The following is a 14,713-nucleotide window of genomic DNA, read 5'->3' as shown; positions in this document are numbered from 1 at the left end:
ACACCATATAAATGTATGTGGATATATATATATATATATATATATATATATATATATATATACATATACATATACATAAATACATATATACATATGGATATGTTATTTATGTGTACACACACACACATATAAAATGGCCAATAACACTAAGGATCCTAGAAAAGAAGTAAATAATATTTTAAAATCACATACACTTTTGGCAGACAAGCTTGGTCATGGAATTGGAAAAACGTTCCTCGTCTGGCTGAGTCGGCTGTCTCTCTTGCAGAGTTTGTAGCACACTTGCTGCACGTGAGTTGAAGCTCATGTGCCCTTTATCCTAACAGTTCAGGAGACTATGAAAGAAATAGTTGAACTTCTGTGGAAAGATACACATCAGCAACAGCCTCAAAATGGTTTGCTTTGATTTTGAGGTGGCGTTTCTGTATTTAGCCGAGGCTCACTTTGAACGTAGGACTGCCTGTCTCTGCCTCCCAAGTGCTGGGAACCGACCTCAGTGATGGCCAAGGTGCCATAGCTGCACCTCCAAGCCCCAGGGGGTGGTTCTGGGACACACCGCACACTTCGAAGACTTCGAAATTATCTTTCCATCTCCCTGTTGATTTTATTTCTGACCTGATAGAGCGTCGGGGTTCCTTCTGTGCTGTTTCTTCTTTTACTTCACTTTCAGCCATCCGATGACGTTAATCCAGGATTGCTTAGGGATCACAGGTTTCATGATCCCTCCGTTCATTCTCTTTGAATGAAGACCGTAGAGTTGATATCAAGGCTCTGACATTGTGTGTGTATGACTACAACTCAACTAATTACCACAAAGGAGGCAGACAATTCATGGATCCTGGTGAGTTTTTAAACTAGTGAGGTTTCTAAAAAAAAAAACAAAAACAAAACAAAACAAAACAAAAAAACAGCTTAGGCTTGCGCCAGAAAGCAAAAGCACTTGTGGCTCAAGCCTGAGGACCTGAGCTCTGTTCTCAGAACTCACAATGGAAGAAGAGAATTGCTTCCACAAAGGCATCCTCTGATGGCCACAGGGCTGCTGTGGCCAACATCTGAGCACTTCACCTGCACATATACATTGTATACACTCACAACGGGAAGAATAACAAAGTGAATCGTTTAGATTGGTGAAATAAAAGAGGGAAGAGAGGAGGAGAAGAGAGGAAAAGGAGGCCAGTAGAATGTTGGGACAGGAAGACAGCAGACAGACAGGCAGGCAGGCAGATGGACGGATCTGCATTTCCCCACAGTAACCACTAGATGACAGAAGACTCCTCAGCCAACTTCCCTCGGAGGCTGGCCATCAACTTCATTAGCTCAGCTGCACAGTCAAGAAGGCCTGCTGATTGAAAGCACTGAAGCCGGCTTCAGTTCTCTCTGATACTTCTGATAGTATATCCAGATGTTGTTAATGTGGATCAAGCAATTTGAAGGGACTCGTGTTTTTCTGTAGCCTCATAAAACCGGCTCCTTTTTTTCTGATAACACTTTTCCACGGGGGGGGGGGGGGGGACACACAACTACCCTAACCTTTACTCAAGAATGCTGTATAGGGTTTCACAAACTATGCACTGCCCAGCACCAGAGGACCCGCTGATTTCCACTGTATGAGAAGAACCCACCAGACAAAGCTTTACCCAACCTGTAATTCTGTCAAGGCCACCTACAGAATGATGGGGGCACCTTATTACCCTAGCCAAGGTGCAGGCGCATGACTCAAACCATGCCATGAATCTGAACTTGAACCCCAAGTAGAATGGAGGTTCAGTCTGGCATGGGTGCTGTAAAGACTGCCCGTGATCCCAGCTACAGGGGTCTCCAGGGCTCTGCTGGCTCTAGATCTTCCTGACTCGTACAGCTCGCCCTGAGGGATGCTGAGATGCTTTCCGTTGCTGGCAAATAAAGATCCCTATGAGTCAGTATGGGCTTGCTAAGATGGGAGCTAGCTGTCTGCGGCTTCACACTAGGATGAAGGCAAGTCTTCACTCGATAGATACTCACTTATCCATCTGATCAGTACTCAGGAGGCCTGTTCTGTTACATTTATTTACTTGGTTATTATAATATTTTAATTTACTCTTTGGGGACTTCATGGATATATACGAAATATGTACAAATCCAGTCCGCACTGCCAGTAAGTGCATGTGGTACCATCCACTAGAACATGGGCAAGCCACCAGGAGCCACACCCCTAAAGAAAAATTACCACCCCCAACCCCAGTAGCCACTGACTGCAAATAGCATCTCAGCTAGGAGAGTGAGGCCGCGTCTGCCCCTCCCCAGTCCATGCCAGCATGCTGATTGGTTTCTTTTGTGTAGGCAGCCACAGCTGCTTGAGACTAGGAGTGTAATGCTTTTACTTACCGTGTGTGTGTGTGTGTGTGTGTGTGTGTGTGTGTGTGTGTGTATGCCATGGTAAACATAGAGAAGTCAGAGGACAAAGTCAGGGAAGTCGGTTCAATTTTTCCACTGTGTGGGAGTTGGGACTAGAGCTCAGGTTGCCTCAAAGTGTGCCCCCTGCTTCCCACAGAGCTGTTTAGATTCCGTGGTCCCTGAGGTGGCTGGTCTGTTTGCCCCAATTTAGGTGCTGACACCCCAGCTCCTCAGGTAATGGTGTCACAAGATGGTTTCAAGGGTTCTTGTGGTTAGGCCACCATGGATGGGTTAGTGACCAGGTGAAAGATGGCCTCTGTTGTCCTCTTTCCCATCTCAGCTGCCCTGTGGCACTTACAGACTGGTAACCATAGTCTGTTTGTCTAGTCTGGAATTATTCTCCTTTTTGTTTTCAATACTACTGGATGTATTTAATTCTGAGAAATTACATTAAATATAATAATCTGATTCTATACCTGGAAAGGAAAATATATGAACCCTTCCCTCTTTCCTTCTCTTCCCCCCACCCCATTGTGTGCACAGTTTGTATATGCATGTGTGTGTGCAGGCAATGATCCTGTGCGCGTCTCTGGGAATGTGCAGGGCACAGCATACACGTGGAGGTCAGAGGACAGCCTCTGGTGCCGGTCTTCCCCTTGATTGAGGCTGGCTCTCCCCTTTGTTGCTGTGCATTCAGAGCTAGCCCTCTGGTTCTCTCCTTTTGATGCTGTGCGTCCTGGGATGGCCGTGTGGCTCTCCCGCTTTTCTGCTGTGTGTTCTGAGCTGAGCTGGAATCCGAGCATTTGGGTGGAGTCCGGAGAACCAAGATGTTCAAGGTTATCCTTGCCTGTATGGTGAGTTTGAGGGTAGCCTGGGCTACATGAGACCCTGTTCCAAATCAAATACTACAAGATAAAATAAGCAAAGATAAAAGAAAGAAAACTACCACAGACAAAACAATTTATAGAAGAAAGAGTACATTTGGAACTTCAAGTTCTAAAGGGTTAGGGTCTATCTTAGTCAGGGCTTCCATTCCTGCACACACATCAGGACCAAGAAGCAAGTTGGGGAGGAAAGGGTTTATTCAGCTTACACTTCCATACTGCTGTTCATCACCAAAGGAAGTCAGGACTGGAACTCAAGCAGGTCAGGAAGCAGGAGCTGATGCAGAGGCCATGGAGGGATGCTGCTTACTGGCTTGCCTGCCTGGTTTGCTCACCTTGCTTTCTTACAGAACCCAGGACCACCAACCCAAGGATAGCACCACCCACAATGGACCCGCCCACCCTTGATCACTGACTGAGAAAATGCCTTACAGCTGGATCTCATGGAGTCATTTCCTCAACGGAAGCTCCTTTCTCTGTGATAACTCCAGCTTCTGTCAAGTTGCCACACAAACCCAGCCAGTGCAGGGTCCATGGCTGTCGTGAGGAAGAGCGTGGCAGCAAGCAGGAATGGTGTTGGAAGAGTAGCCGAGAACTCACATCTCAAGACACAACCAGAAGGCAGAAAGCTACCTGGAAATGCTGCGAGGCTTTGATATCTCAAAGGCCACTCCCAGCAACACATCTCCTCCATCAAGGCCACTCCTCCTCCTCCAAGGCCATACCCCCGAATCCTTCCCAAACAGTTCTACCAACTGGGGACCAAGGATTCAAATATGAGTCTCTGGGGGAGGGTGAGCATTCTGTACCACGGATGCAGAAGAATCCAGTGGGGCCACAGTCACAGGGACGTGGTCCATCACCTGTGTGTTTGTGGTACTGAGGTTCTGAAAATGAACGTGAGCCTCAATCGTTACACAGGCTTTGGGGGTAAGGCTCCTTACGCTTCCTTCTCTGCTTTCCTCACCCCGCCCTCTCCACGGAGCCAACCCCTTCCTGCAGTCTTAAGAACACATGACTCTGTTTTACCGAATGGGGTATAGCCTGATGACGTCCCAAAAGTTTTATTATTATCATTATTATTTTATGTTGCAGGATATTTGATCACATTGTGAACCTGGAGCTAATGAACTGTAAACATCTGTTTCTAATAGTGGCTCAGCCTTTGATCCTAGAGCTTTCTGTTTATTGTAAACAAGTAGGGGCGTGGCTCAGCCCTGGCACACACCTTTAATGCCAGAGCTATATAAAGTCAACTCTAGGTCAAGAGGTAGAGCAAGCCACCAGGGGACAGAGGGAACACAAGTCTCAGCTGAAGGGCATTTAAGACAGCATGGAGAAGGAGGAGACGGAGCCTTTCCCTTCTGGGACGTTGTGGGAAGGTCAGCCGGGTGCTCTCTCTGCCTCTCTGAGCTAGCTGGCGTTCACCACAGCCTCTGGCTCCTGAGTCTTCATTGGTAAAACTGAGCAGCTGGGATTTGTGTTTTTATTTATTTTATTTTATGTTTTTCGAGACAGGGTTTCTCTGTGTAGCCCTGGCTGTCCTGGAACTCACTTTGTAGACTAGGCTGGCCTCGAACTCAGAAATTCACCTGCATCTGTCTCCCAAGTGCTGGGATTAAAGGTGTGTGCCACCATGCCCGGCGGATTTGTGTTTTTAAAACAACAATTTTTCTCTAGAGGACTCACGGCCACACATGGGTAACCAGAGGCTAGGCTTATGAGCACTAAACAAAGGTGTTCCTTCTCTGAAATTCAAAACTGGGCAGGGCATCTTGTATTTTTATTCACTAAACGTCAGAAGTCTAGATGGAAAGGCCCCAGAGGAGCAGGAAAGAGCAACACCGGTTACTCTTCTATTTAATGACTGTGCTCATTTGTAAGATCAAACTTGCAGATTAACGTGAATTCTCAAAGGCTTGTAAGTTGGAGGAGTGCCGAGGTGAATCCACTTGCAGGGTCTCCATTGAGTATGTTATCAGGGCTGTCTAGCGGAAAGGGACTGGGCCGTCTGGTCCTCCCAAAAGTCCAGTCCTCTTTACCGCAGCCGCGTCTTCCCGACCTTCCACTCGCCGCGATTTCGCGCACCTCCCCCGTGAAAAGCAGATCACTGTTGCCACGCCCAATCATTATGTAGATATGGAAACTGAAGCTCTGAGATGTGCAACGACCTACTCAAGATCATACGGAGGCCCAAGGGAGTCATGTGCCTGAGGTCCCTGTGATTCCAGAGTCCTAGTTCCCTGTCCAGGCTTCCTGGATTCCCGGGTGGCCATAGTGCCGGGCTGTCTGTTCAGGTGGTCACTCCGGTTGTGTCTCCTCTGGAGCCGGGCCTGCAAGTGACTAAGCCTCCTGGCCTCCTGAGCTGGAAAGAAGGAGGCTGCGATGGTGTGGCGCAGGCGCCAGGCGTAGGCCTGTAGCACCAAGGTGGCGCCCGCTAGCAGTTGCAGGGCGCCCGCCGCCAGAGCAGCGGTGACACGGGGTGGTTGAGCCTGCGGCAGATGGCAGTCGTGGGGCATGAAGCGCAGCTCCCACCGGAAGGAACGCTGCACGGAGGCAAACACGCTCTCCACTGGAGGTTGGTTGAGGACGAAGAGGATGAAGTCCAGGACCTTATATGAGGCCTTCAAAACAGAGAAAAGGGTTAAGTCAGAGGAGCCACCAGGCCATCCCCTACGGTCACCTACAGAATGGGTCGAGGGAGGGGCAACTGTGACTCAGTAACCATCAAAGCGGCACCACCCAAAACTTACTTCCGTTATTTTTATTACTCTGAACAAAGTATTTTTAGAGAAAACGAATTAAAGCTGGAGACGTATCAATGGCTCAGAAGCCAGAGTGACTGTCTAGCACGCAAGAAGCTCTGGTTTCCACCCAATAATGGGGTGTACCAGGAGTGGTGGTCTACGCCTTCAATTTCAGCATTCAGGAGGCAGAGGCCGGTGAATCTCTGTGGATTCGGAGGGCAGCCTGTTCTGTATTATCAAATTCCAGGTCACCCAGAACTACATAGTGAAACCCTGTCCAAAAAAAAAAAAAAAAAAAAAAAAAAAAGCTCTGCCAATTAGTGCTCATGGTTTGGTGGTCTTTCCAACTTGATGGGATTGAGAAATGCCCAGGACATTAACAATATCCACCTCTGGGTTGGTCTGTGAGGGTGTTTTCAGGGAGAATTAGGGCACGGGGTGGGGGTGGGGTGGGGGCTCTGTACCAATCAGTGTTCTACTGATGGGTCCGAGACACAAAGGCCTTGATGGAAGGAGGTAAAAAGCTAGGAGATCGGACCCAGCTGGAGGGAGCAATCGCTGGAGGTGGGGGTTGGGATGGGGGCGGGGCTGGACCTAGCCCTGGCCTCTTCCTGTATTCCAGGTCTCTGCTTTCTTGTACCTCATGTCTCCACATCCTCTGTCTGTCAGACTCCTCGGCATACCAAGATAATGACTCCCAGGCAGGCAAATATAGACAGAAAGAAACCCAGGACCAGACAGACCCCTCCCACCTGATTATTCCAAGAGTATTCCCGTCGGTACACTTACGTCATATTTGACTGTGAGTGTGATTGGGACAGTGGGTAACTTCTGAGCCCAGGCTACAGCTGCTTGTGCCAAGAGGAAGGCCCCATAGTCTGAGGCCACTGTCACAGCTGTGGCTACTAAGAGCAATGCCAGTAGCCCCAGCCTTAGGAGACAGCTCAGCAGCTCCTCCCGTGACAGCCTAGGCTGGGCTGTTTGGAGCAGCCACGGAGGCGGAGAGGTCAACAGATGTGTGGTACCAGCCTGGGCCAGCTGCCGAACCAGCTGCCGAGTCGCATAGATATTGTCGAAACGCAGGTCAGTGAGGTAGCGATGAAGGTACCAGGCCGACTCTCCCAGGAGGCCCAGCAGGAACAACCCAGTGACCACCCGCTGAGTGCCCAGTGCTGCCCGAGCCAGGAACTCCAGGCCAGAGAAGTCTTCCAGGATCTCCTGAGTGATCGTGTGCATGTGAAGGCGGAAGGCTGAGCCGTTACCCTCGGCCTCAAAAGTCAGGCTGCGGCTGCCTGCTCGGCCGGCTGGGCCCAGTTCCCTGGCTGCCTGGCGCAGTTGGTAAGTGGTATTAAGCAGACTCTCCAAAGAGCCCTCAGTAACACAGCTCAGCACTCGCCCAGCTGCACGCACATTGCCTAAGACGTTTGGAACCACAGCGACAGCCAGGTTGGCTGCACTGTAGGACAGGAGCAACCGGCGGCCCTGCTTGGAACCCAGGGTTGGCACACTGAGCGCAAATAGGCAGCGGATGGGGGGCACCAGGCCCAGGCTTAGGAAGACGAAGAGACCACAGAGAGCGGTCACCAGGGCAGGGGGTCCCAAAGGATAAAGCTGCAAAGAGACCAGCCAGTGATGCGCCAGGCCTGCGATAAGACTGGCCAAGGAAACACACAGGAGAAGCTGGGTCAGTAGTTCGTTACAGCTGGCTGGGACAGGCTGGGAGAAGGCTTTCCAGGCAGCCTGCAGTGGAACAACTGCCTTGCAGATCCCCAAGCGCCAGAACTTCCACCTGTATACAAGGAAACAGGGGAGCCATGTGTCAGGAGGGTGTGGCCATCCTCTATCCCACCAGCCAGACTGCTACTAGACTCCCTGTATAGCCGCTGGAACCCACACACTTTCCAGATGGACCAATCAGAGGTATTCCACTCATGGGGGCGGGGGTAACGCAAGCTGAACCAATCAGAGCCTTCCCCAGGAAGTCTTACAGGGTTGTCAGTCAACAGCCTGTGGGCTAGGTATCTGGACTGAGGCCATGGTTACAGGCTCTGGGAGCAGCAGGTAAGCTGTGGAGGGAGAGCAAGCCTGGCTGAAATAAAGAATGGTGCAAGAGAGTAAGGAGGCGCAATTTTACGCGCGTAACATTTTACACGCACACCCATACACACGCAGTCTGTGTACCTCACTGCTGGTCTTGCTCACGTTCTTCCTTACAGTGCCCACTCCATCATTTACAGGCAAGGAGGTGGCCCAGTTGGCCACTTGGGGACCTTTGCTCTTCAACCAGCCTCAAGTTAGTCATCAAACTAACATGTGTTTGTTTTTTTTATTGTATATTTAACATTTATGCCTGCATGTCAACATCTTTCATTCTCCACCTCAAGTTTTTTTTATTACATTTTCATTTTGTGCTTTCATGCTTGCATGCCTCTCTCTCTCTCTCTCTCTCTCTCTCTCTCTCTCTCTGTGTGTGTGTGTGTGTGTGTGTGTGTGTAGAAGTCAGATGACAGCTCGAAAGAGTCACCGGATGAGCTACCTCTAGGACTTGCTTCGCTCCTCCCATCACATGGGTCTTAAGGATTGAACTGGGGTTGCTGACCTTGCTATCAGGAACTCTTAATCCTAACTGAGGTGTCTCACAGGCCCTCCGACATATTTATCGAGACAGAATCTCTCAAGGGGCGTGGTGCTCACTAATTTGACTAGACTGGGTGACCAGGAAGCCCCAGGGAGCTGTCTCGAGCTCTCCAATGCTGGGAGAGCAAATATGTTCTCTCAGGCCTTGCTTTCTTCACAGGAGTTCTGGGGACCCAATCAGGTCCTCGTACAGAAGGCACCGAGGCAGCTCTCCAACCCTCAACTAATATTCAGCAATTGCTGTGAACTCAGCATTGGAGACATAGCAGGAAGGGAAGTGAATAGACTCTGGCTTCCTAGGTACTCACACTAGTTACACCAGTTACAGCAGGCGGGGGTGGGGGGGTGACTACACAATGACTGGCTTCAGAGGTCAGATATGAAACAGACATCACTACCTTCTTCCCTGCAGATGGAGCCAAACAGCCACTGCCTGCGGGTCAGCATGGCCGAGTGCGCCCTCTACTGGTGCTTGTCACTACTGCACACTCACGAGTCTTCAACACCTGAACCCTCTTCTTGGCGCCCCCAAGAACACTTAAGCGTGGAACTACACATTACTCTACACACAGTATGATTAGTTTCAGGACAGGGGAACTGCTGAAGCAATAGCAAGTGGCGCAAATGCTTTTAAGAACTGGATGCCGGGGCGTGGTGGCGCAAGCCTTTAATCCCAGCACTTGGGAGGCAGAGACTGGTAGATTTCTGAGTTCGAGGCCAGTCTGGTCTACAAAGTGAGTTCCAGGACAGCCAGGGCTACTCAGAGAAACCCTGTCTTCAAAAACCAAAACAACAAAACAAAACAAAAAACAAACAAACAAACAAACAAAACCAAAAACTGGAAGCCACGTCAGGTACTCATTGGCGGCAGGCAGTGCTCCCACTCTGAGCCACACCCTCTGCACACGCCCCTCATTCAGTTCCTGCAGCCTTCTAGCCACTGCTATTATTTCCACCCTACCAGGAGAAAAGCAGGGCCCAGAAAGGTGAGGATTCATTGATCCTGCACCCGTTTCAATGGGCTGCTGACTTTTCTTGTGTGTGGCCTCTATGTCCCAATCCCCAGACGTACCCCAAGCCAATGAGGTGTTCCGTGGCTGCCCTGATGTTCCTCATAGTCTTTGAAAGCTGTGTTCAGGAGCCACAGCAGGTGAAGAGGAAGTGTGGGGATCCGGAGTCCAGTTGCTTCTGCTTTCCCTTCAATCAAACCCTCCTGATCCTGCCCTGCCAGGGGCCCACCTCCTGGGGGCTGGGCCAGCAGCCTCATCCTCTCCTGAAAGGCAGTCAGGAGCAGCCAGGGGTGGGAGGAGGGAGACACACTTTCCAAGCAGTGTCCGTGACAGGAAAAGTAGAACTAGCCCATTTTACAGAGGAAGAAACTGAGGTTCAGAGAAACCATACAGCTCACCAACAGTAACACCAGACTAAGAACCCCACTTTGCTTCCCCTGTCCCCCTCCTAATCCATGATTCTGAGGATGAGAACCCACAGGAGACTACAGGGACCCACAGGGACCCCTGCTAAGGCCACACTGTGTTGTTCTTAGCCATGATGCACGGCCATGGAAAGAGAATAATAAATGCAGCCTGCATTTATTGAATAATTGAAAACAGTAAGTGCTCAATAACTGCACTTGTCCCTGTAGTGATTGACCTGAAGGTGTAGTTCCAGGCCATTCCCACCTGGCATGCAGAGACTTCTCCCCAGCACCAGTCCCCATGTCTGTCTACCCCAGGACTGTCTCCAAGAGGACTCCTCTGCCACAGGATGGCTCCCATGCTAAGTAAGGAGCACATTGACAAGATGCAAATTACCAACCACTCTTCCTTCTAAGGCTATCATGCCGGGCCATGGGGAAGTAACCACACATAGAACAGGATAGAATGGGACGCCTGCGACCAGACCCTCACAGGCCTAGGAGCCCCTCCAGGAAGCCAGGAACCTTCACAGGTGACAGCTCCCCACCCCCACCCCAAGCAAAGCCTTGGCACACAGTAGATAGAGCCCAGAAGCAGCAACCAGCTCTCAGGCCTTGTGTGTGTGTGTGTGCGTGTGTGCGTGCGCCCTTGTGAAGCGGCTGCTCTGCTGGAGTTGGCAGCAGGCCACCCAGGTAGCCCAATGGGACGCTCACATGTTGGTGGGAAAATGAACAAGGTTTTAAAGCCAGGAAAGAAAGGAAGAGAAAACAGGGAAGACAGGAAGGGAAAAGGAAGGAGGGAAGACACACAGACACAGACACACACAGACACACACACACACACACACAGAGTCTTAACTCTATAGGAGTTAACACAGGCCACCACTCTATAGGAGGCTTGGGTCCTCTGCTGTCTAGTGGGCTTCAAGGAGCTATTCGGAGGGCCGCCTCCGTAGCAGCCCTGGCCTAGAGGCAACAGGTCTAAATGCAAACGAGAGCTTTCACTCTGCTGTGCTGTATGACTTTGGGTAAGACACTGTTCCTCCCCGAAGTCTGTGTCCGCTGCTATAAGAGAGCAAAGCCCCCAACTGGTGGGTGTTCAGCAGGTGGTGCATAAATGCTCATGTCATAAGCCCTTCCACCTGAGTTCTAGCTTTGCCTGCATGGGCTCCAGGATGCTCAGACCTGACTGCTCAGGCCAGGTGACCTCCATACCATTTCCTCTACCCCTTCCTCCTCCCCACTCCCTCTCCAGTGTGGGCCTGCAACCCATAACCCCTGGCCACCCTTTGCCTGGCTCTGTAACTGGTTGGTTAGGAATCAGAGGCCATTTGGGGAAGCCTCAGTAGGCTGACAGAGTTGGAGCACAGGGCCTGGTGAGGGGAAGGCAGGAGATATTTTGGGGTTCTCTTAGCACATATGGGCAGTCACCTCTACTCAGGCCAGACGGATCTGGCCTCAAGGCCCACGGCATTTGGAAGGACCTCTGAGTCATCCTAAGTCAACAGAGCTGGGCCGGGGGTGGGAATTGAATCTTGAGGGAATCAGAGGCACAAGACAGAGAGGAAGTGGGAAGTCTTTAACTGTTCCCAGGGCCACTTGGCTCACAGTCCCACAGTATGTTAGTGTCCCTGTGCTCTTTAGCAAAGGGGTGAGAAGGTGGCTGCAGTTCTCCTGGCTGACAACGCTGAGGTGGCTGAAACCTTACAGGCAGGCTGTGGAGATGTCTCACACTGCAAAGCACACACACACAAACACACACCACACATCTTACCTGAGAACCTAACAGAAACAGAATGGGAGCTGTTAGCAGGAGCCATAGAAGTTTCTAGCAATGACATTAAAACTGAAAAAACATTTTATTAATGTTTATCTGTGTGTGTGTGCATATGTGTATATGCATGTATGTGCATGTGTGCATGTGTGTATGTGCATGTGTGTATGTGCATGTGTGTGTGCATATGTGTATATGTATGTATATGTGCGTATGTATGTGTGCATGTGTGTGCATGTGTGTATGTATGTGTGTGTGCATGTGTGTGTATGTATGTGTGTGTATATATATATATGTGCATGTGCATGTGTGTGTGCATGTGTGTGTGTGTAAGTCAGAGGCCAATCTTAAGCGTTAGTTCTTTCTTTCCACCATGTGGGTCCAAGGGATTGAACTTCACAGGTCAGTAAGCTTAGGAGCAAGGACCTCTACTCACTAGGCCATCACGTCTGCCCTGAAATCTATTTCAATAAGAGATTTGTTCCATTGAATATATCCCAGATACGATGTGCTAAACTCAGAAGAAATGCACAAAAGCGTAACAGAAAAATTATATTGATTTTTGTGTCACTGCAAGTGCCATGGCCCAAATGTTAGGTGGGCAAATAAATGGTGACCACCTCCACGGCTTGAGGAAGTGCTGTGGTAAGTGCCACTCAGGGCAGCCAGAGCCCTGTGACCACTGGAGCAAAGCCAGTCCTTCCAGATCAGGCTGTGTGTGGGGGAGGGGTGGTGGGGTGGCAGGGGGCCGTGAGGTCATATTCCTTTACAGGCCAGGAGGATGGCTCAGTAGAAAGCAGAGAGGCAGTGTAGGACAGTAAGGATAGGTGGGGCCTGGGGTGAGAGGACTGTTTGTGGTTCGACTCCCACACGAGCTACTCAGCTGCTAATTGTTGCTGCTATTCTGTTTGTTTCTATCTGTAGCCCAGGCTATCCTGTCATGCGTAACTCCTGCTTCAGTGTACCAAGTCATAGGGTGACCGGTGTGTACCACCACACCCAGCTTGGCGTTTTGTTTCTCAAGAGAGCTAGAACCCCAGATTCTTAGGTGGCTCTCCTGATATTGCAGTTGAGTGACAACTGCCTAACAGGAAGCTAAGGGAGGGAGAAGCAATTCTTGGCGGCAGGGCTGTGGGGCAGCTCTGACAGGGAGAGCCATGTGCTGGGACTGTGGGGTCTGTTCCTTCCCTTCCCCATCCCATGCCCAGGAGTGACCTGGAAAGACCACACAGAAGGCTCTGTGTTTCTGTTGGTGGGACATGTGGGGCTGTATGTGCCAACGTGGCCAAGCCATGGTACCAGTGATGGGTCAACATTATTCTGGGTGTTTCTGTGAGGGAGGTTTATTATTTATTACTATTATTATTATATTAACATTTAGGTTAATGGGTTTGGAGTAAAGAAGATGGGCCTCAGACTATATGGTAGGCCTGGTCTAATCAGGGAAAGAAAGGCCTGGATAAAAGGGGATGGGTGTGGTCTGCAGCAGGTAGCATCTTCCAATCCCTATTTCTGCACTCCTAGTTTGCCAGTCCCCCAACCCCCATCCCATCAGGTGTGGGAGTCACCAAGTCCCTATCGCTGTGAGTCCACCCCCCAAACACGGCTTCTTTCCATTTTCCTGTCAGTGAGATGCAGCTTTCACACCACCATCCACTGTTTCCCACAGGCTAAAAACATGAAATAAACTGGAACCAACCATTCCAGTGGCTGTGCTGAACACAATGGCTTACCAAGGTCTAGGCTGGGACCTCAGGAGCCACCTGAAGAGGGACCCTAGAGAGTCAGTGACCACTGGGACCATTCCAGCCCCAGCCAAGTTCTGTGACCCTGCAATCATGTTTAGCCAGCCCCAAACAACACCACAGGGCCTTTGCTCGTCTTCTTGGAGGTACAGGGCTGTTGGGACGCTAGGGCCTCCTCAGAGCTCTGCACAGAAGCAGCAGTGTGAGCCAACACATCTGTCCCTAGGCTGCAGGGCTTCAGTTGGTTATTGGGCATCTTCAGATAACAAACAAACAAGACTGGGATTGGCTTGTTTGTCCTTTCTGGCCTTTGGCACTCCTGGCAGGCTCCAGAGGAGTCCTAATATGTTTCCTGTGACTCAGTCCTGCCAGTTCTCATACCACTGTGGTAAGTGCCTCTGTCAGTGTCTCCTCTTGCCTCAGGTCTCTCTTACTGAGAATACACAAGCAGTAAAAGGACCAATGACCGTCCTGGGAGAGGTGAGGATAGCTGCCACCAGCTAGAAGGGACAGAAGCTGGCCATTCAAAACCCCATTGATAGCCCAGAACCGTTGTTCCACACTGTCCATCTTCCTCTGGACTCCCCACCACCCCCATATTCTCATTTCCACAGAACTATGAGTGTCCGGCCACCATGTTCAACTTCAACCCAATGCCACCTCCTCAGAGAAGCCCACCCAAAGCCCATGGCCTGAGTCAGCTCATCCTGTGGCCATTTAAATGGTGACTGTCATTGTACATCTGTCCTACTGCCTGTTCCCTCTACCACATTTGACCCAGCACATCATAGGCTAAGTTACTGCTGAATAGACGGGGGGGGGGGGGGGGGCGGGGGGGAGGGGTCTGTGTAAAGAAAGTTCGGAGGTCACGTTCAAACCTGCAGTCAGTACATTTACTGAGCACTGGCGGTGTGCTGGAACCTGGTCCAGACATCTGAGTTGCGTTAGGGAGGCAGAGAATGGCTTTTGTTGTTTCTACTGTCCAGGATGGGGTGAGGGAAAAACACCACAGCCCTCTGAGAGCTCCGGAAGTGTGCACAGGGGAGACAGTACAGGAAGGGAAGTTGGAGGTCAGATTTGCAGAAGTCCTGACCAGGAATCTGGGGTTTCATTCTGAAAAGCCAAGAGTCATCATA

The 14,713-nt window shown here is 50.5% G+C and overlaps 1 protein-coding gene across 1 annotated transcript; it reads right to left on the bottom strand.

Moving 5' to 3' along the window:
• Positions 1–5,036: 5,036 nt before the first annotated feature.
• On the bottom strand, positions 5,037–9,828 carry Ocstamp (osteoclast stimulatory transmembrane protein). The gene is made up of 3 exons (XM_021156969.2): positions 9,714–9,828; positions 6,794–7,793; positions 5,037–5,881 (listed from the first exon to the last, which is right to left on the bottom strand). Exons 1-3 carry the CDS (start codon positions 9,755–9,757, stop codon positions 5,429–5,431), a joined length of 1,497 nt encoding a protein of 498 aa, XP_021012628.1. The 5' UTR covers positions 9,758–9,828; the 3' UTR covers positions 5,037–5,428.
• Positions 9,829–14,713: the final 4,885 nt, after the last annotated feature.

This window comes from Mus caroli, unplaced genomic scaffold (assembly GCF_978045245.1).
Source record: "Mus caroli unplaced genomic scaffold, Mus_caroli_1 scaffold_2, whole genome shotgun sequence".
Classification (NCBI taxonomy): domain Eukaryota; kingdom Metazoa; phylum Chordata; class Mammalia; order Rodentia; family Muridae; genus Mus; species Mus caroli.
This window is presented reverse-complemented; position numbering and strand designations above follow the sequence as displayed.

Bases quoted from the DNA above. Each gene is read 5' to 3' on its own strand.
- Ocstamp (XM_021156969.2), bottom strand. From the start codon at position 9,757: ATGAGGAACATCAGGGCAGCCACGGAACACCTCATTGGCTTGGG. The intron at 7,794-9,713 runs GTACGTCTGGGG...CCTTGTATACAG, and splicing joins GAACACCTCATTGGCTTGGG to GTGGAAGTTCTGGCGCTTGG. The intron at 5,882-6,793 runs GTAAGTGTACCG...TCTGTTTTGAAG, and splicing joins CACTCACAGTCAAATATGAC to GCCTCATATAAGGTCCTGGA.